General features: G+C 41.1%; 2 protein-coding genes across 4 annotated transcripts in view; both read left to right on the top strand.

The window, feature by feature from the left end:
• CNTNAP2 (contactin associated protein 2) overlaps positions 1-20676 on the top strand; it is a 1400287-nt gene that overhangs the window by 1376185 nt on the left and 3426 nt on the right. The window contains exon 23 of the mRNA XM_042471198.1: positions 13149-13217. Within this exon, the coding sequence (XP_042327132.1) occupies positions 13149-13217 (69 nt within the window). The remainder of the gene's footprint in view (positions 1-13148; positions 13218-20676) is intronic.
• The window catches only part of PIGA (phosphatidylinositol glycan anchor biosynthesis class A), a 579723-nt gene that overhangs the window by 195190 nt on the left and 363857 nt on the right, over positions 1-20676 (top strand). The window lies entirely within an intron of this gene.

A 20676-nucleotide genomic window follows, 5' to 3' on the forward strand; every position in this document is an offset into this window, starting at 1 on the left:
AATGGGCAATGCTTACGAGTTCCAGGAGCCAGGCTCCAGTCTTAGGGAAAGCTAGGGGTTGAATGGGACTCATCTGCCTTCATAGAATCATAGAGCTAGAAAAGACCACAAGGGCCATACAGTCCAAACCCCTGATATGCAGGAACTCACAATATAAGAACCCCTGACAGATGGCCATCCAGCCTCTGTTTAAAGATCTCCAAAGAAGGAGACTCCACCACACTCTAAGGGAGTGTGTTCCACTGTTGATCAACTCTTACTGTCAGTTCCTCCTAATGAGGAAGAGGAGCCATCATTGAGCACCTTTTGGTCAACCAGTCAACCAGTTATAAATCCACCTAACAGTTACATTGTCTAGACCACATTTTACTAGCTTGTTTGCAAGAATATCATGGGGACCTCGTAAAAGGCCTTAGTGAAATCAAGATGTGCTATATCTACAGCATTCCCTTCGTCTACCAAGCTGGTAATTTTATCAAAAAAGAGAACAGATTAGTCTGACATGACTTGTTTCTGTGAAACCCATGTTGATATTTTGTTATTACAGCATTGCCTTCGAAATGTTTGCAAAGTCTCTGTCTGCTCTAGACTCTCTGTCTGCTCTAGAATTATTCCTGTTATTAATGTCAGACTAACTGGGCGATAATTGTTAGGATCCTCTTATTTTTTCCTTTTTGAAGATGGAGACAATGTTTGCCCTCCTCCAGCCTGCTGGGACTATTCCTGTTCTGAAGGAGTTCTCTAAAATTGTTGTCTATGGCTCTGAGATTACCCTTTTAATACCCTTGGATGTAGGTCCTCTGGTCCTGGAAACTTACATTTGTTTAGATTAACAAGGTATTCCTGTTACTTCCTCTTTACTTATTCTGTGCTGCATTTCCCTTATTGTGTCCTCTGCTCCATTTTCCTTAGGCTAAGCACCCTGTTCTGAGAACATTGAAGCAAAGAAGGTGTTGAGTAATTCTGCCTTTTCTCTGTCCCCTGTTAGCATTTTGCCATCTTCTCCACGCAGTGGCCTTACCGTTTCCTTCTGATTCCTTTTGCTGCAGACATATCCAAAAAAGCCCTTTTTATTGTTCTTAACCTCTCTACCAAGCCTGAGTTCATTCTGTGCTTTAGCTTTTCTGACTTTACCCCTACATATGCTAGCTATTTGGTTGAATTCCTTTTTGGTGATTTCCCCCTTTTTCCATTTCTTATGCATGTCCCATTTAAAACATAGCTCAGTTGACATTTCCTTAGTGTTGAGACACCTCCCATTGTTCCTCTTCATTGGAACTGTTTGAAATTGTGCCTTCAATATCTCCCCTTTGAGAAACTCCCATCTGTCCTGAACTCCCTTCTCTTTTACTCTTCCTGACCATGGGATCACCCCCAGTATTTCCCTGAGTTTACTGACTTCAGCTTTCCTAAAGTCTAGAATGCATGTCTGAATATACCTGGCTTCTCCTTTCCACTGTATAACAAACTCCAGGATCACATGATCACTCCCACCTTAGGATCCCACCACTTGCACCCCTTTAACCAGGTCATCACTGTTGGGTGGGATGAGATCGAAAATTGCTGATCCCTTTGTTGCCTCTTCCACCTTTTGGACAATGAATTTGTCTTCCAGGAAAGTAAGGAATTTGCTAGACCTTAATGTCTTGGCTGAGTTTGAGTTCCAATAGGCAAGCATTCTCTGAAGATGGCAGCCACAGATGCTGATGAAACATCAGGAAGGAACTCTTCTAGAACATGGCCACATAGCCCGAAAACCCCACAAAAAACTAAAAAAAATATCAGAATAATTGAAATCATCCATCACTACTATATCTGTTCTTTCTGAGTGTGTGGCCATCTGTTCTAGAAAGGTATGATCCAATTCCTCAGTCAGACTTCAAGCTCTGTAGTAGACTCCCACAATAACATCCCTGCTGTTTCCCTTTAATTTTCATCCAGATGCTCTCCACCTGGCTTCCAGGATTTGAGGTGTAGACATGTCTGGCGTATAATACTCTTCCTCCTCCTTTCCTGTTTGGCCTATTTCACTTGAAAATGTTATTCCCCTCTATTGCTACATTCCAGTCATGGGACTCATGCCACTAAGGAGTCATTTCCACTATGGTTTAAACCACCATTGTCCCCACTTGGGAATCGGTTTAGTACCAATTCAGCAAGCGGGGGGCATGGTTTTCCCCCATTTAACCTGTGTCAAAAAGACACTGGGTTTTTCCGTTCCTTTTGGGCTGAATCAATATATTTTTAAATAAATTGCTTCAGTCCAATGGGAACCAGGCAGATTCAAATCTGCCCTGGCCTCTCCACCCAGCCTCTTGCCTCTCCGCACAGCCACTCTGCTTTCTATGCTGCTGACCTCCTTCCGCTGTCTCCTACCTCCAGCCGCACGAGAAGACTGCCCCCACTCCTCCTCCTCCTCCTCCTCAGGCAGCGAAGAGGGCTCCGGCCAGGGCCAAGGCCGCCCCGCCGCCAGCACCAAGGCCCATGGGCCCTGTGCCACCACACACTGCCACGCCAGATGCCAGCAACAGGGGATGATGGGAGAGGCAGTCCAGGCAGCTCGCAATGCCTCTGGGAGAACCCCACAGGGCAAGTGGCCCAGGAGGAGGAAAAATGCATGATGAAGCCATGGACGGCCTTCCCCTGGGCCCCTTGGAACGGGGCTGCACTGAAGGGACCCAGGTGCCTGATCTGAATTAATGAAATTGGCACAAATAGTGGGAATGAAAGTCTTGGCTGATCCAATTCATCAGTTTGAATCAGGAACTGAATTATATGGTAACATAACAAAGTTTAAAGCCTTCCTGTTCAAATTTTTGAGACTATTGGCAAAAACATTTCTGCCAGCTGACATGAGGTGGAACCCATCCCTTCCCAAACATGCAGCCCATGATTCAAGAATCCAAATTGTTCTCAGCGGCACCAACTGTGAAGCCAGCTGCTATATTCCTTTCCCTTCCTGGACCATGCCCTTCAACTGGGAGAAGAGATGAGATGACAATCTGTGCATCCAGCTCTGCCAGCTTCCTACCCAGAGACTCATAATCTCTTATGATATTCTGAAGGCTGTGCCTTGCAGTATCATTGGTTCCTACATTGACCAAAAGGAAGGGCTAATGGTCAGTAGGCTTGACAAGTCTTGTCAGCCTGTCTGCCACATCATGGATCTTTGCCCCAGGGGGACAACACACCGCCCGAGACATCTTAGCAGACCCACAAACCACTGATTCTGTACCCCTCAGCAAGGAGTCCCTCCTCACCACCACCACACACCTCTTCTGAGGCTTAGCAGCTACTATTCCCTGTGGTGGTACTCCTAGGGTCCCCCGCACTGTCCCTGAGGACTGTCCCTGCTGCCCTTCATCGTCATCCCTGACAAGGGAGAGAGCTTCAAATAAATTCTGTAGCTGCAAGCTCCCAGAATGATCCCTGGTTTCCCTACTTCTGTGTGTCACATTCCTCCAACTGTCTATCTGCTGTGTATGTGAAGAGACATCCTCTGTAGAAACTTCCTGTATGTGTTTCCATCTAGAACCGTCTGTTGCATTCTTTCCAGGAAGACTTCTTGCTCTCTGTAATATGCTGAAGTGTAAATACCCTGGCCCCCAGCAGCTGGACCTTCTATTCCAAGAGGGTTACTCACTTGCATTTGATGCAGGTGAAGTTACCTATATTCATAGGCAAGAAAACAAACAGCCAGAAGTACAGAAGAACAGACAGAAGTACTGAGGTGGCTAGCTTGCATCTGACAGGCTTTCTGCCTTATTCCAAACTAGACCAAAATAGGTGTGCCCAAAGTTTGGTATATTTACGGGCTGCACTATGTCTTGAAATTATTGGAGTTGATTTTCCAGAAATCCAAAAAACAATGGGATTCCCAACTGGTTGACGGTTTTAACTTCAGAGTTACAAAAGGGATATTTTTGGTTGATGGTGGTGACATTGATTTAATCAAGCAGTGATAAAAGCAGAACAATCCCAGGGAGTTGGTGTTGGGAAATATAGTGGAGGCTAGCCGAGAGATTGGCTTATTGCTTTATGCTGACAGGCTTCTTTGTCTTTGACCTTCAAGAAGAAATGCACATGGCAAGGGGTTGAGAAGCAGCAGTGCTCACAGCCATTAAGTTACATAGGTCCTTTCCACATGTTCTCTCGTTTTATCTGACCACTCATGAGAAGTTCACTTAAAGATCATCATGACCTTTCCAGGTTCATGCTTTTTGGCTTCTATGTAACTGCTATACCTATATTCAATAATAATAATTTCCATTCCTTTTATTACCAGTCTACAAACAAAGGTAAAGATTTTTTTAAAAGCCCATTTTCTTACTGTTGAACCCTGACAAACTGGTATGCCTTCTTCTTTGCTTAACATATTCTATAAATGTTTTCTGTGTTTTCATATATATCTCTATTGGTTTTCTCCTCGTTATATTTCTTAATTTATAAGATTGAGCCATTTCCATGATTTTCTCCAACCATTCCATGCATATTGGGATTTTATTAGTTTTCCATTTTCTTGCAAAAACCAATCTTGCCACAATTACTAAAAAACATCAAGATTCTATGTTCTTGTCCTCTTTTATTATATACATTTATCATATTCAATAAATCCAATTTCGGTCTCATAATTAGTTCCAAACCCTAATTTTTTCCTATTCATTTATTACTCTTATACCATTATTTATTTGTTTATTTGTTGCTTTCCTACACTTCCACCTTACATGAATGGATGTTCCTATTTGCTCTTTTATTTCTTGCATATACCCAATGCATATTTATATATTTCAGCCAATTTATCTGGGTTTAAATACCATTTGTACTTCACTTTTAAAAAGTATCATATAAATAAAAAAATTAAATTTGTTCAGCAGAAGAATTAGGCAGGCATAATATAAAAGCAAGTCACACCATAAACGACAGATGTGAACATCAGTGAATCCAGTACTTGCCCAGTTACCAATCTTGCCCTGCGCACCACTACACACATACACTCATATTTCAGTTAAGCTGTCCTGTTTTTTAAAATACCACATAAATGTTCATGCATGTCTTTATTAACCACCTTATGTTTTAAGGTTATTTCTGAAGTACACAATTACTCCAGATATTTGGTTGAAGGAGCTTGGTGCTGGGGTGGGGAACAGTCAATATCATCCCTGACTACATTCCCTTTCAGATGTAAGAACCATTTTACTCAAAGATCAGCCTTGGAGTTAAAAATAAGTACTGAACAGAGTGAAGGAAGGTGCTTTCAGACTAATGTCTCTGCTTTTTTCCCCCTCATGTTATCACTTTTTGGTTAGCAAAATAACCTTTCACAGGGGAAGACTAATTACCCATCTAGTCTAGTTGTTCTGTGGGTAGCTCTTAGAGGTTTCAGAGAGAGACCTTATTGCTCTGTAGGAGCAGTGTGCAAAAAGTAGCCCTGGGGGATGTATGTGCTACTTTTTCAGTCCCTGACACACCCATAATCCCTTGGACTGCCCTTTTCCATAAAAAATGCAGTGTGAATTGCCTTTCCCACAATTATTTATTTATTTTTATATCAATTTCTATCCTGCTTTTCTCTCAAAATTAGTACCCAAAGCAGCTTACAGTCTAAAAACTTACAATTAAAAATTTACAAAAGTGACAATTAAAATGGAATTTAATTATTGGAATATTAAAACAGATCATTTGTTTAAAAACAGAATACAATTAAAAAGATAAAAGCACTCGAAAACCATTCACATTAAAACAACACATCCCCTGCAGGTTGTTTTTTAAAAGCTTTATGTTTTAAACTAGGGTGATGGAATAAATGGTATGCCAGATATTGGTTGGTAGGACAGGGTCAGAAATCAAAATGACCTTAACAGATTGGCGAGCTGGGCCAAAACTAACAAAATGACTTTCAACAGAGAAACATGTAAGATACTATACTGGGGGGGGGGGGGGATGAAATGCACAGTTATAGGATGAGGACACCTGGCTTGACAACAGTACATGTGAAAGGGATCTAAGAGTTTTAGTAGACCATGAACTGAACTTGAGCCAACTGTTTGATGCAGCAGCTAAAAAAGCCAATATGATTCTAGCCTGCTTCAATACAAGTACAATGGCTAGATCAAGGGAAGCAATAAAAAAGGTAAAGGTTTCCTCTTGGACAAGTTTGTCTAATCATGTCCAACTGTAGGAGGCAGTGCCCATCTCCTTTACTGAGCCGAGGGAGCCAGCATTGTCAAACACAACTCCGTGGTCTTGTGGCAGACATTGTTGCATGGAATACTGTTACCTTCCCAAATGGTACCTATTTATCTGCTTGCACTTTTACATGATTTGAAACTGCTATGTTGGCAGAAGCTGAGACTAGTGACAAGAGCTCAATCCATCATGTGGTGCTTGGATCTCAAACTACCTATCTTGCAGTTGACAGCATCTTAACTGCTAAGCCACCACGTACCACTCCATAATAATATAATATAATATAATATAATATAATATTATCATATAATATATTACATTATTATATTATATTACATTATATTATATACATTTATATAATAGTATCACTGTATTCTGCTTTGGTCAGACCTCACCTGGAATACTGTATCCAGTTCTGGGCACCACAATTCAAAAAGGATATTGACAAGCTGGAATGTGTGCAGAAAAGGGCAACCAAAATGATGAAAGGTCTGGACACCATGCCTTATGAGTGCTTAGAGAAGTGGAAATATTTAGCCTGGAGAAGAGAAGGTTAAGAGGTAACATGATAGCCATATTTAAATATTTGAAAGGGTGTCATATTGAAGAAGAAACAAGCTTTTTTGCTGCTGCTCCAGACACTTGGGCCCAAAACACACTGGCCAAAAAGTGTGACTTCTGACCACTTCAGAGATGTGGCATACATATGACACATGCCCCGGATTGTCCGGAGGCTACTGCAAGAACTCCTAAGGCAGCCTGAAACCACCCACAAGAGGAGTGGTAAAAAAACGCTCCTGCTGGCTGCTCATTTGGCATTGCAGTGGTGGCCCACTTTCAGAGTGGGCTGTCTGGTCACCGCGGTCCCTGACTCTGCTTTGCCTCTAGGACATAGAGCAATGGATACACACTACAGGAAAAAAGAGTCTACCTAAACATTAGGAAGAACTTTCTGAAGGTAAGAGCTGTTCAACAGTGGAATATACTGCCTTGGAGTGTGATGGAGTCTCCTTCTTTGGAGGTTTTTAAACAGAGGCTAAATGGCCATATGTTGGGAGTGCTTTGATTGTATATTCCTGCAAGGCAGGAGGTTGAACTGGATGGCCCTTGGGGTCTCTTCGAATTCTATAATTCTATGGGGGGGAAGACCCCCAGACCCACTGAGGTTGCCCATCTCTGCTTTAATCCTATAAATGTACAATGTTGTAGAAATATAACTCTACAGAGTTCTGTCTCAATGTGTTGGCAGAAATTATATCATTAGTACTTCCAGCAGCCTTACAGTAACACGATATTAACACACAATGCAAGCTACTTTTGCAAAGCAGGTAATGGTAACAATATCCCCGTGATCTCAAATAACAAAGGGAGTTATTTTTTTAAAAGCAATGATGCAAGATGTGTTTTCAGCAACAACAAAAAACTTATGAAGGGGGAAAGTTTTAAAAAGACCAACAAGGAAAGTCTGGTACTTATAAACACTTATTTAACAATAAAGTACAAATTTACTAAACTCATAAATTGCATGTTTACTCCAATTATACAATTTAAACCAACCAGTGGAATAGTAAAACCACATAATCCATCTAGAAAATAATCTAACCTTCCATTATGGTCACGTTAAAATATTTTTGCTGTATGGTTATTTTCTAAATGAGTTATGGTGGGTTTCTGACTTATGGCGACCCTAATGGGGACCTATCATGGGACTTTTTGGCATAGTTCTTCAGAGGGAGAATGCCATGCCATTCTCTGAGGCTGAGAGAGTGTGTCTTGCCCAAGATTACCCAGTGGCCTCAGCCAGAATTTCAACCCTAGTCTCCCAGAGCCATTGTCCAACACTCAAACTGCTATGCCTACTGGTATTTTTATATATGATGGCTTACATGGTTTTATTATTCCACTATATTATTATTCAATTGTATTATTGGAGTAAACATGCAATTTATGAGGTTAGTAAATGTTTTGCATTATTGTTAAATAAGTTTTTATAAGTAGGAGACTTTCCTTGTTACTCTTTCTTGTTACTTGGTTTAGAGACTTCAGTGTGTAAGGGTAAATACCCTATATTTCCCTTTTGAGAAGTTAAAAACCCCACTTTTCTTTGTGGGAGTATCACGTGTAGTTTAGCCACTGTTATTTTTGGAAGTGTTATATTGTTCTTTGGTTATCTACCCATAATGTGGGAATGCCAGGATATAAATTATTCTGTAAAGAAAAATAAAGTATTGTACAATTTATCAGTGGTTGATCACATGCTTTACATGCCGAAGATCCATAATCTCTGGCAGTTCTGGTTAAGGATGGGAAAGCCAGAATTTAGAAAAGTTACTTTTTGACTACAAGCTCAAAATTCCGCAAGCTGTTCTTTGAGTTGTAATCCAACAATAATGTTCCAGTTCAGTCAAAAAAACGATAGGTACTGCCCATCAATATAGAACAATGGGTCTGGCTTACTCATGCATTTTCCTGTATTCCCTTCTCACTCTTCATTCAAAGTAGCAAAAGGGCACATCTACTGAAATTCTGGTGCTAGGTGAAATGTTATTAATTATTTTATATGCCAAAAATGAATCTGTAAAAGTTATTGAATTAGTTGATGACCCTAATTTTCTTGCTCCTATAAAAAATGAGCGCAAGTCTTATTTCTGGCTGAGGTCTGGCAGTTCCATTATTTTGTTCCCAAATGACTTAATGATGGTGCCTGAATTTCTCATAAATCTTTTGTAATGGAACTCAAGGATTTTTTAAAAGACCTTTTGTCTTGCTTGATTCTTGACATGCCTCTGCACATCTTTGCCCCTCCCACCCAACTTAATTACAATCCATCCTCCACCCCTGACATTTCATAAGAAGCTACAGACAGCTGATGTGCTCCCTGCCAAAGTCATAAATACTCATGGCACTGCCTGAAAAGACTCTGCATTTCAAGCTGAGTAGAATTTAAATGCTGTAGAAAGATAAACCAGATTCCAACACAAAGAAAGATGCTTCTCTACAATGAGAAAAATCTCTTTTCACAAAAGAACATTGCTAGAAATCCTGCATTCATGGAATTATCAGCCATATCAGAAGAGGCATGCAATTCCAGTTTAATAAGTATAATTTTACTCCCTTTATATCTTCTTCCCTCCACCTTTTTTTTCCTCAAAAATTAAAAGCAGCAAACAGTGAAAAAACATTTCCCCTAGTTCTACAGATTCAAGCCCTTTCTTCTGTTTAAAACTCATTTTGATCTTCATTATTCCTCTAAAAATGACTAGTATAAACATATATACTAAAATAGGATATTTTGTATTAAAAACTACCCAGGATTATAGCTGTCCAATAAAATGATCAAATCTACATGTATGTCAGTTCCATATTTCTGTGGCACTATTTGCCAATTTCATGTGAAAGATAAATGCTAACTGTTATGCAAAAATGTGTTTCTCTTTGCAATTTAAATTTTAAGGAAAATATTAATTCACCAGATTTTTATCTCCATATTTGTAGTCACTCATATTATTCTGTAAATTTAAATGTTATTAGAGATACTCCTAATAGTTGTAACATAGTCACACCACTGTTCAAATTGAAATGTTGTGAGTTTGCCCTCTTAGTACTCTATGTACAGTCACTGTTGTTTCATCAAATCTTAATCAGAATATAAAATATTAATATTTCTTAATTATCTACAATGGCCAGCTGATATCTCTGGATGGGGAGATAATTGCAGGATCAGGGCAGCGGGGAGAGAAAGGAACAGAGGAAGCCATTTGGAACAATAAGAGAGTCAGAACAATTATTCTTATTTGTGGTATCTGTAACTCTCATATATAGGACATAACATAATTCAGAACCTTCTAGAGCTGAGTGATCATTCTGATGGTAGCCATGCTCCCTCTTAGTATTGCTGTATGGGACCTGCCCAGTCCTTCAGTTCCTTTATATTGTAGCAGCAGCAGCAACAGAAACTTGCTCCTCTGAGTTTTTCCTTTTTATTGATTATCTTTTGAGACATTTTCAGGCTTTCTTTATATTACATTTAGAATTGTTCCTCTTGATTTTGGTCAGCCCTTCCAAGAACCTATTGGTTCAAAAGAAAACAAAAGAGAATTTTAAGGGATGTCTAAATTCCTGAGGAAATTGTTGTTTAAACAACAGAAAAATATTTTGATTGACTGAAAGATGACTTATAGCCAATATTCTATATTAGTGGACCAGGAGACTGGTCACATGTCAGATGACAGTTGGAATGTTCGCTTGGTTGTGAGCTACTGTTGTGAGCTACTGTATTTTAGGACCTTACTGTATTGCCCCCAGGGACGTGATGGGGGCTTGATGAAAGGAAGCAGGATGAGAACAGAATGGGTGCTATCACCCATTCTACTGCACAGCAGAATGTCGCCCATTGCGTTCCAGATCCATCCCACAGGAGGCGATTTTCATGAACTATTTAGAAGCATTCCTGAAAATCACCTCCCCTGGGACAGATCCAGAATGCAATGGGAACTTCCAGCAGCAGCAGTGGCATTCTGCTGTGTAGTAGAATGGGTGATACCACCTATTCTGTTCTCATCCTGCTCCCTTTCATAACGCCCCCATCACATCCGCAGGGGCAATGTGGTAAGATCCTTAGTTTGTAGCTGTGAAACAGACTTCAAAGTTGATTGAAAGTCAGAGAGGAATGTGTGTGTGTATATGTATGTGTGTGTGCGTGTATACACATACACTGTTTTATATTGTATGTATTATAATTAAAGCTAAAAAACTCCAGGACTTAGGGGGAATCAACTGTCTGTGATTGTTTCTTTTAAGTGTGAAAAGTGGTCAATGCATTGCCAATACCAATAGCTGGGGGGGGGGGTGTTATACTCTGCTGTGTACATTGTTTTGGCTGTAGCTGGATGATTTTTACCCAGACAGTTCTGGGAGTTGGCCTTTGCCCCAATTTAATACTGTATACTGGTTGACAGAAAGATACATTATAAAACTGTCATTCCCATTGTTTTTGTGTCTTGGAAAAGAACACAAAAATTGTCAGCATTGTCAAGCTCAGTGATCCTCAGATTTCCAGGAATCTTTCTTTGAGTCCTCCTGTGGGATAAGCTAAATCAAGCTCTGGGTTTGGTTGCTGAAAAATGACCCTTGCAAACAACTTCAGTTGGCATCTGCTCAAGGCTTCCTCCATCTCTGGAATTGTTCACTACACAGACGGTCTCTGTTCACATGTTATTGACCAGTACATTGATACAAGTTGATACAAATTCAGAAGAGACTTCTATTTTTCCATTCACTTCATCCACATAGCAAGATGAAATGTCTCCAATTCCTAGTCAATCATTTGAACATGAATTGACAGTTGAAAACCATTTAAGGATTCAACTCATCCAAGGGTTCAGTGAGGGTGAGAGCTGGTCCCTTCGACTGGGAGAGGTAAGAATGCATAGGTTCCATAATTTTTATAATAACCTGCCCATCTGGCAATTAAAATGTGTTACAAGGAAGGCATCAGAGGGGAAGCCCAGGAAGCAGCCATTATGACAGTAAGAGAAGGAAGATCTGGTATGAGGAGACAGTCCTATTATCATGGTAGAAGGGAGAGCTACATGGTGTTGGTTATCCAGCAAGGTGTCCCCAATTTCAAATAGTCTGGATAGCCTTGGCAACAAACCTCCTGGGGTGAAAATGCTGCTGCTCAATGCCAGGATGATGAATGGAAAAGCATCCCTTATCCAGTAATCGATCCTGGATGAGCATGCCAACCTGGCTTGTATTACAGACACATGGCTGGATGAATCTGTGGGAGATCAATCTCTTAGCTTAGTCAACTTGTACTCTTTGTACAGCAGCAGCTGAGACCAGGGAGGTGGTGTTACTATTTCTTTTAATGTATTGCTTGGCTGTTGGGGGGCAGTTCTGGCTTAAATGCTGACTGGTGAATTTCTGACTGTGTATTCAATAAAGTTCTCTGCTGTTTCAATACAATGAATTCTGTGATGAACAGAGGTTCTGTGTTTGCTCAAGTCTGACTACAACTGGACAGAGGGTGTATGTCCCTGTTGGTTCTGCTGGGCTAACAGTTTTGATACCAGCAGCTAATGTATCCTTCTGAGCTATTTCTCTGGAATAGGATTTGGAGGCATTGTTATAGCAGTGGTTCTGGTCTTTTTGGGTGGATAAACTCGGAAGGTATTGCTGGGGGACCCGTTTTAAACTCCCTGGTCATTGATCTGTGATGCTGTTCTGTTTAACGTAAAATTGCTGAGAGAGGTCATTCAGACATTTGGGTTAGGCCCATTTACAAGGACTATGCCCATTTCCACAATCAGGGGCCCAAAGGCAGTTGCATAGAGACACCCATAACCAGGGGTAGGCAATCTTTTTGAGCCGGGGGCCAGGTTGCTGTCCCTCAGACAACTGGGAGGCCGAAGCCAAAAAATAAATAATTAAATAATTTTAAAATAATTTAAATAAATAAATAAACTGGGACAAATGTAGGACAACATTTTCAAATGGTGGACACTTTTTTAAAAAAAGTGGAGGACACGCAAAAAAAATTTGCTGATTTTTTAAAAAATGTTAATATAAATGGCATGTTTCTGAGGCATCTATAGACAATTGCCTCCCTTGCCCCTGCGCGCAAGAGGCCAAAGGCCCCGGCGGCAATCGGCGGTAGGACCAGGCTGGGGCCAGTCCCAAGGCCTCGCTGGGCTGCATCCAGCCCACGGGCCGCAGGTTGCCTACCCCTGAAATTATGGCTCCAAATTTCCAGTAATTGCTATTTAATTGTGCCTCTGGACTGTCTATTTACTTTAGTCTTGATGCATGATGCTAAGTAAGAAGATATCTGTACTTACAATGAATATAAAATGAATTAAAAATAAAAGTGTTGATATTTTTAAGGATGCCAAATAAAGGACTAAATACTGAGAATTTAATGTTATAACTAGAGTCCTATGCCTTTCTTTGTTCAACAGGTGCCGATATCCCTTATAATGGGCAAGTGATAGGAGGTGGTGTTAACAGGAATTCAGCAATTATTGGAGGTAAGGAAGTTGCATGCACCTTTACAGGTTTGGTATAGATTTGCGTACTGAGAAATTGCAATGTATTCCTTTACCTTTGTTTAATACAAATCTTTTGTCTTCTTTTCTGATTTTTAATATTATTTATTTAACAAGTATAATAATTATATATACAATATTTTGTTCTTCCTATACAGATTTTTTTAATCTCCTTCTATTCCTCCATTCTTTACGCTCTTTCTCAGATCATAGAGTCATAAGCCTTATCCTTGCCAATCACCTTAAATATAGATTGTCTTCCAAATAATTGCATGTTGCTTACATATTAATCATAACCTTTGAAAATCATTTTTTCCAAAGTCTCTCTTGAGCCACCTTGCGAGGGCTGGAGCCAGAGGAAACACCCCTTCCCTCCCTTCCACACACCATTTTACTCATGAATAAATCGGCACATGGCAGGGAGGGTGCTTGGTTTACTCTGGAGTAAAATGGCACGTGAGAAGGAGGAAAGGTACCCTCCCTCCCTGCTGTATGCCAGTTTACTAGAGTAAAATGGCACATAGGAGGGAGAGAAAGTGTGAAGAGCACCCTCCCTCCCTGCCGTGTGCCTGTTTACTCCAGTGTAAACCGGCATGGGTCCTGGAAGAAATCAAATCTGAACCCTCTCTGGAAGCCAAGATGAGCAAACTGAGGTTGCCATACTTCAGCCACACCATTAGAAATCATGACTCACTACAAAAGACAATAATGGCGGGGAAGACAGTGGGCAACAAGAGAGGAAGACAGCATGCCAGATGGATAGATTCAGCCAGGAAGACCACAGGCCTGAGCCTACAAGAACTGAGCAGGGAGGTAGAGGATAGTGGGGCATGGAGACATCTCATTCACAGGGTTGCCATGAGTTGAGGTCAACTTCAAAGCAGCTAACAACACTGATTTATAGGGTGGCATTTTCCAAACCGAGTCCCATTGTTTTTCAGCTATTTTTATCCCCAGATCTGACTCCCAAACAAGTCTCATCCCTTTAGATCTGCCAAATTTTGCCACTTCTATTTTGTATAGTTTTGAAGCATGTCCTGTTGTTTTATTTGCGCTGTCTTGCAATATGATTCCAATAGAGTTAAAGCTCTTTGGTGCTGTCTGTTCTATTTAATTTTGCATGAAATGAATTTATTTGCATTAGTTGCATCTACTATGAGTCTATTGGTTTAAATCTGCTTTTAAGTTGTTCTGATTCAAGCATAATTTCTTTATTCTATATATTCCTTTCTCTCTCCACCTTCTGAATTGGCTATACTTGTCTTTCTGTTTAAAATGTTATGTTTTAAGAGAGAATGTTAGAATGTTTTTATAGCTAAACCATATATTGAACATTCCTTCTATGAATGGATTCACTATTTTATTTTGCAGTTTTTTGTTTTTGTTTTTACATTAGCCAAATTCCATGCAATTGAGTTATCAGCTTTTATAAATTTAACAATTTGGGCCAATTGGAAAATATCTATATACAGTTCTAAATTTAGCAGGGCTAAACTTTCTCATGAAGTGTGGCTACATGTGGTAAAGTTTATAAACCTTAAAGATTCTATAAGGTATAAACTTCTCTAAAATATTGTGCCATCTCGTAAATTTTGTCATATATATTAACAAAAGAATTGTAAGACAGTGAAGTAAATACAGTTAATAATGAACAAAAAATCACTTATAATTTCAACCTCTGGGGTATCTTGTTACATCTTAAAGAGTTAAGGGTATGTGAAGTCTAAGGTTTTCATGGCTGGCATCCATAGTTTTTTGTGGGTTTTCCAGGCTATGTGGCCATGTTCTAGAAGAGTTTACTCCTGACATTTCGCCTGCATCTGTGGCTGGCATCTTCAGAGAAATAGGTAACTTTGCAGGTTTGGAAGGAGGACACCAGTACCTTTACTGCTTAACTTATTTAAGGACACAAATATGTGAGCATGGAACTCCTTAAATATATGTTCAACCAAAAAAAGAGGTATGGCCAACAGTGCCATGAAGGGAAACTACTGGGAAGCAGCAATAGTGGGTCTGTGAATTTGACACCGATGGAGGACCTCTCAGAGACAATTGCAGTGGCATTTTAGCTAACTCTTGTCAGTGCTGTGCAGTAAGAAGCAATGATAAACCACCCCTGGATATCTTTTACATTGAAATATCTATGATGAAAAAATGTAACATGAAGCAAGAAACAAAGTGAAAGATTAGACCTGCAGGTCAGAAGACAGTCAAGCCGCTATGGGGGCAAAGATGTAGCCAAGGGGGGGGGGGTCTTGGGGTCCTGACCCCCCCTTCCATTAGAAAAATGAATGGTGCATGCTGCTGCGCCGTCGCGCCCAAGCCCCATTATAATGGTGGCACTTAGTCTGGACCCCCCCCTTCCTAAAATCCTGGCTACGTCCCTGATGGGGCAAATATCATTGTGTCTAATGATGCAACTGGATTCAGTCCAGAAGGACACTCAGTTGGTGACATGTTCAGATGTGAAAGGAAAATCCAAAGCTGTACAATACATATAATAGAAACATGGAATAGGGGATGCAGGAATCAGAGAAAATTAAACATTGTAAAATAACAAATTTGGAACATATAAACATGGCAATACTTAGTGTAAGTGGGCTGAAGACAGGAATAGAATGTTTTCAATCAAAGAACAGACTTCATGCATGAATCCAGGAAAGTTTTATTGAAAATTATGTTCAGCACAGCAACAAGTTCCTTGCCAGATCTGAGGCTACCACTTAAGCTTAACTTTAAGAATTCTCCACATCTCACTTACTCACTCCTAGAGGCCTGCACACTTTCCCACACATCCCCAAGCAACTGAGTGAATTTGAAGTCATGCAGCTGGAGCAAAAGGAGTAGCCAGAGGCCTCTCCTGCCCTGATCATTGGTGGCCAGATGCCGTGGTCCCAAGGCCAGTTGCTACTATGGTCCCGAACACACTGCCAGCAAATAGCTGCTTTTTGCCACTCCTTTTGTGGGTGGGTTTGGGCTGCCTTAGGCGGCCTTGGTGTACAGTTTAGGATCATGCATCATTTGAATGCCACACCCCCCAAAATGCCTGGATGACACTTTATTTTGTACATCTGTTTCAGGCCTCTCATAGAATCAAGTCACACCAAACATCCTCAGACCCACTCCAACATGGCTCCGAAGTGGCTGTGCAATCTTGAAGATCAGAGAGGCCTGAATATATGGCCTCTCTGACATTTGCCCCCCACAGCTAAATATCCCCTCCTAATGCAAAGCAGAGACATCAGCATTATGAAGAAGATAATATCATACAAAAAAGGTTTAAAAAAATAATAATAAAGAATCATTGTTTATTAACAGAATCACATTAGCCAGGACCCAGCTCAGGATACGTATTATGAAAGTCTCCAACCAGCTTAGGAGCACATTACATGTATGACAACCACTCAAAATGTCCCGCAGGAAAATGTTTCCACTGCCCAGAGTATTTGAGATGGACTTTGTACTGCCTGGAATTTGAAATTTGCTTGACCTTGCAATGCTGCTCTTGATCATCTAACATCATAGGAACAGGAATCGGAGAAACAAGAGGAACTTGATGCCACACATTTGACATGCTTGCACGCTTCAATAGGCTAGAATGAAACACAGGATGCTTATGACATGTTTTGGGCAAGTCTAACTCAAACGACTACAACATTAATAATCCTTTTTATGGGGAAAGGTCCCATGTATTTTGGTCATGATTTCTTGGAAGATTGCATGCATTTTAACATTTTACCTGACAAGGAAACCAAGTCATTCACTTTGAATTTCCACTCAGGTGCCCCTTTTATGATCCACATAATTTTTGTACTTTTCTTTAGCGAAGTCTAAGGTGGATGTAATCTTAGGCCAAGAATCAATAATGTGAGTCTCCTTCATGAGATAAACTCATATGTGAAAAAAGAGCAATGAACAGAGAGAAAGTATTCCCATTTTTAAAAGCCCATATTACAAATTCAGGACTTTAATTGCTCTTTCTATTTCTTAAGTGACATGTTAGCAACATAATTAGAATTAAGAACATCATAAGACAGTTTCATTGTCCAAAAGGTGGAAGAAGCAACAAGGGGATCTGATCCTAACCAACAGGGATGGCCTAGTTAATGGAGTGGAAGTGGTGGGATCCTTAGGTGGAAGTGACCATGTTCTCCTGGAGTTTGTTATACAATGGAAAGGAGAAGCCAGGCATAGTCAGACACACCTTCTAGATTTTAGGAGAGTGGATTTTAGTAAATTTAGAGAAATACTGGGGGTGATCCCACAGTCAGGAATACTAAAAAAATAAGGGAGTTCAAGACGGATGGGACTTTCTCAAAAGGGAGATACTGAAGGCACAATTTCAAACAGTTCCAATGAGGAAGAAAAATGGGAGGTGTCTCAAGAAACCAGGATGGATGACTAAGGAACTTTCAACTGAGCTAAGTTTTAAATGGGACATGTATAAGAAATGGAAAAATGGGGAAATCACAAAAGAGGAATGCAAACAAATAGCTAGCATATGTAGGGGTAAAGTCAGAAAAGCTAAAGCACAGAATGAACTCAGGCTTGCTAGAGAGGTTAAAAACAATAAAAAGGGCTTTTTGGATATGTCCGCAGCAAAAGGAAGAAGAAGGTGTTAGAAAAATTTGTTTGGGTGATGTCTCTTGCCCCGTGGTTCCACAACTGGTACCAACTGGATGCAGATGCAGTCTCTTCTGGAACTCAGGATCAAGCCAAACTCCAACACAGACTTCAGCTTGCTGGAACAATGCCTAGTGAAACAGCTGCTTCTTAAAGAAACAAACACTATAGCAGGTTTCACTCAAAGAGGACTTTTATTTTATTAGTTGCTCTATACACGAGCTAATAAGCTAATAACTGTACAACACGTCTTTCTCTTTCAGAGTCCATACTCACAGAAAAAACTAGAACGTAACATCAGTTTTTGTTCTCATAAGAATAAACATTCCCACGAAGTTATCACATAAGTCCAGCCTCTTCTCGCAAGTTGCCATGCAACATAGGAACCAATCACAGTACAAACAAAAACATGTCTTGTTTACATTTTTTTCGTCCGTATACTTGAACACTTTGTCTGGGGCCTAATCTTTTGGCCTTTAGTCTGTAACCAATTTTTACTTAGCAAACTATTGCCACATCTGAACATTTTAAATACAAATATACAATACAGAAGGAAAAGGTGGGCCACTGCGTGGAGAAGATGGCAAAATGCTAACAGAAGACAGAGAAAAGGCATTACTCAACACCTTCTTTGTTCAGTGTCTCAGAAAAGGAAAAGAGTGCTCAACCTGAGGATAATGAAGCAGAAGACAGAATAGGGGAATTTCAGCACAGAATAAGTAAAGAGTGGTACAGGAATACCTTGTTAATCTAAATAAGTTTAGTCTCCAGGACCAGATGAACTACATTCAAGGGTATTAAAAGAGCTGGCAATGTAATATCGGAGCCTTGGCAATATCTTTGAGAACTCCTGGAGAACAGGGAAGTCCCAGCAGATGAGAGGGGGCAAAACGTTGTCCCCATCTCAAAAAGGAGAAAAAAGGGGATCCCAACAACTATCATCCAGTTAGTCTGACATCAGTACTAGGAAAGATTCTGGAGCAGATCATTAAACAGAGAGTCTGTGAACATCTAGAAAGCAGTGCCATAATCACAAAAAGTCAACATGGGTTTCAGAGAAAGACATCATGCCAGACAAACCTGATCTCCAGCTTGTTAGATGAAGGGAATGCTGTGGATATAGTATATCTTGATTTCAGTAAGGCCTTTGACAAAATTTTCCATGACATTCTTCCAAACAAACCAGTGGAATGTGGGCTAGACAATGTAACCGTTACATGGATCTGTAATTGGTTGATTGACCGAAGCCAAAGGTTGCTCAACAATGGCTCTTTTTCATCCTGGAGAGAAGCAACCAGTGGGGTCCCACAGGGCTCTGTCCTCGGCCCAGTGCTATTCAACATCTTTATCAATGACTCGGAGGAAAAAAATTGGTGGCATACTTATCAAATTTGCAGATGACACCTGTAGTGAGGGGAACCCTGAGGCTGGGAGAGCTGAGAGGGCAGAAGTGGGCCAGGTGGAGAAGGAGGGAGGGACCTGCCAAGAGGTGGGGCTAGAGAGGGAGGAGCCAAGGGTCCCTGAGGGGGGAATAAAGGAGGAGGGAGAGTGGCATACGGGGAGAGGGAGATGTCGCGGAAGAGAAGGCCGGGGAGTTGCGGACGAGAGAGGGGCAGTGCAGGTGAAGAGGAGCCCTGGGAGGGACGGAGTCCCGGTATGTTTCCAAGCCCAACCCAGCTTCTGAAAGCGCGGGCCTCACCAAGAGGTAGAGTTGAGGAACCCTTGGACGGAGGGGGTCTATACTTACTCCGACGAGGAGGAGTGGGCGCGACCACCGACCAGGGATCTGGAAGACGAGTGGTGGGACCCTAAAGGGGAGAAGTGGGAGTTTGGTCCTCCTCCACAGGACCACAACAAGGCCGACAGGGAGCCTCTAGAAAAGCACTTGGGAGGGCGGAAAGACTGAGACCCTGAAGACTCCGAGGCCGGGGAACGAGGGAATTAAGGTGTTGGTTCCATGGACTTAAGGAAGTGAGGCTTATTGGCCAGTAGGCCTTGGTTTTGTTTAGCACAAGGGGAAAGGGGAAGAGTATTTCTGTTGGTGCATTAAAGAACACTGTTGCCGCAAACGTGAGTCCAGCAAGTTTGTTTCGCACGTGGGCCAGAACTTCCCCTTTTCCTAGGGCAACATGCAGCCTGCTACACCAGCCCCGCCCATAACACCAAACTAGGAGGAGTAGCTAATACCCCTGAGGACAGATCAAGATTCAAGATGACCTGAACAGACTAGAAAGCTGGGCCAAAGCTAACAAAATGAATTTCAACACGGAGAAATGTAAGGTACTGCACTTAGGGTGGGAAAATGAAATGCATAGATAAGATGGGGAACATGTGGCTGAATGAAACTGCATGTGAAAGGGATTTGGGAGTCCAAGTAGACCACAAGTTGAATATGAGTCAACAGTGTGACGCAGCAGCAAAAAAGGCCAATGCAACTTAAGGCTGCATCAATAAAAGTATAGTGTCTAGATCAAGGGAAGTAATAATGCCACTATATTCTGCTCTGGTCAGGCCCCACCTGGAATATTGTGTCCAGTTCTGGGCACCACATTTTAAAAAGGATGTGGAGAAATTGGAGCATGCCCAAAGGAGAGTGACTAAAATGATGAAGGGTCTGGAAGCCATGCCCTACAAGGAACGAATTAGGGAGCAGGGGATGTTTAGCCTGGAGAAGAGAAGGTTAAGAGGTGATATGATAGTCCTGTTTAAATATTTGAAGGGATGTCATATTGAGGAGGGAGCAAGCTTGTTTTCTGCTGCTCCAGAGACTGGGACCCGGAACAATGGATGCAAGCTACAGCAAAAGAGATTCCACCTC

This window comes from Sceloporus undulatus, chromosome 6 (assembly GCF_019175285.1).
Source record: "Sceloporus undulatus isolate JIND9_A2432 ecotype Alabama chromosome 6, SceUnd_v1.1, whole genome shotgun sequence".
In the NCBI taxonomy this organism is placed as follows: domain Eukaryota; kingdom Metazoa; phylum Chordata; class Lepidosauria; order Squamata; family Phrynosomatidae; genus Sceloporus; species Sceloporus undulatus.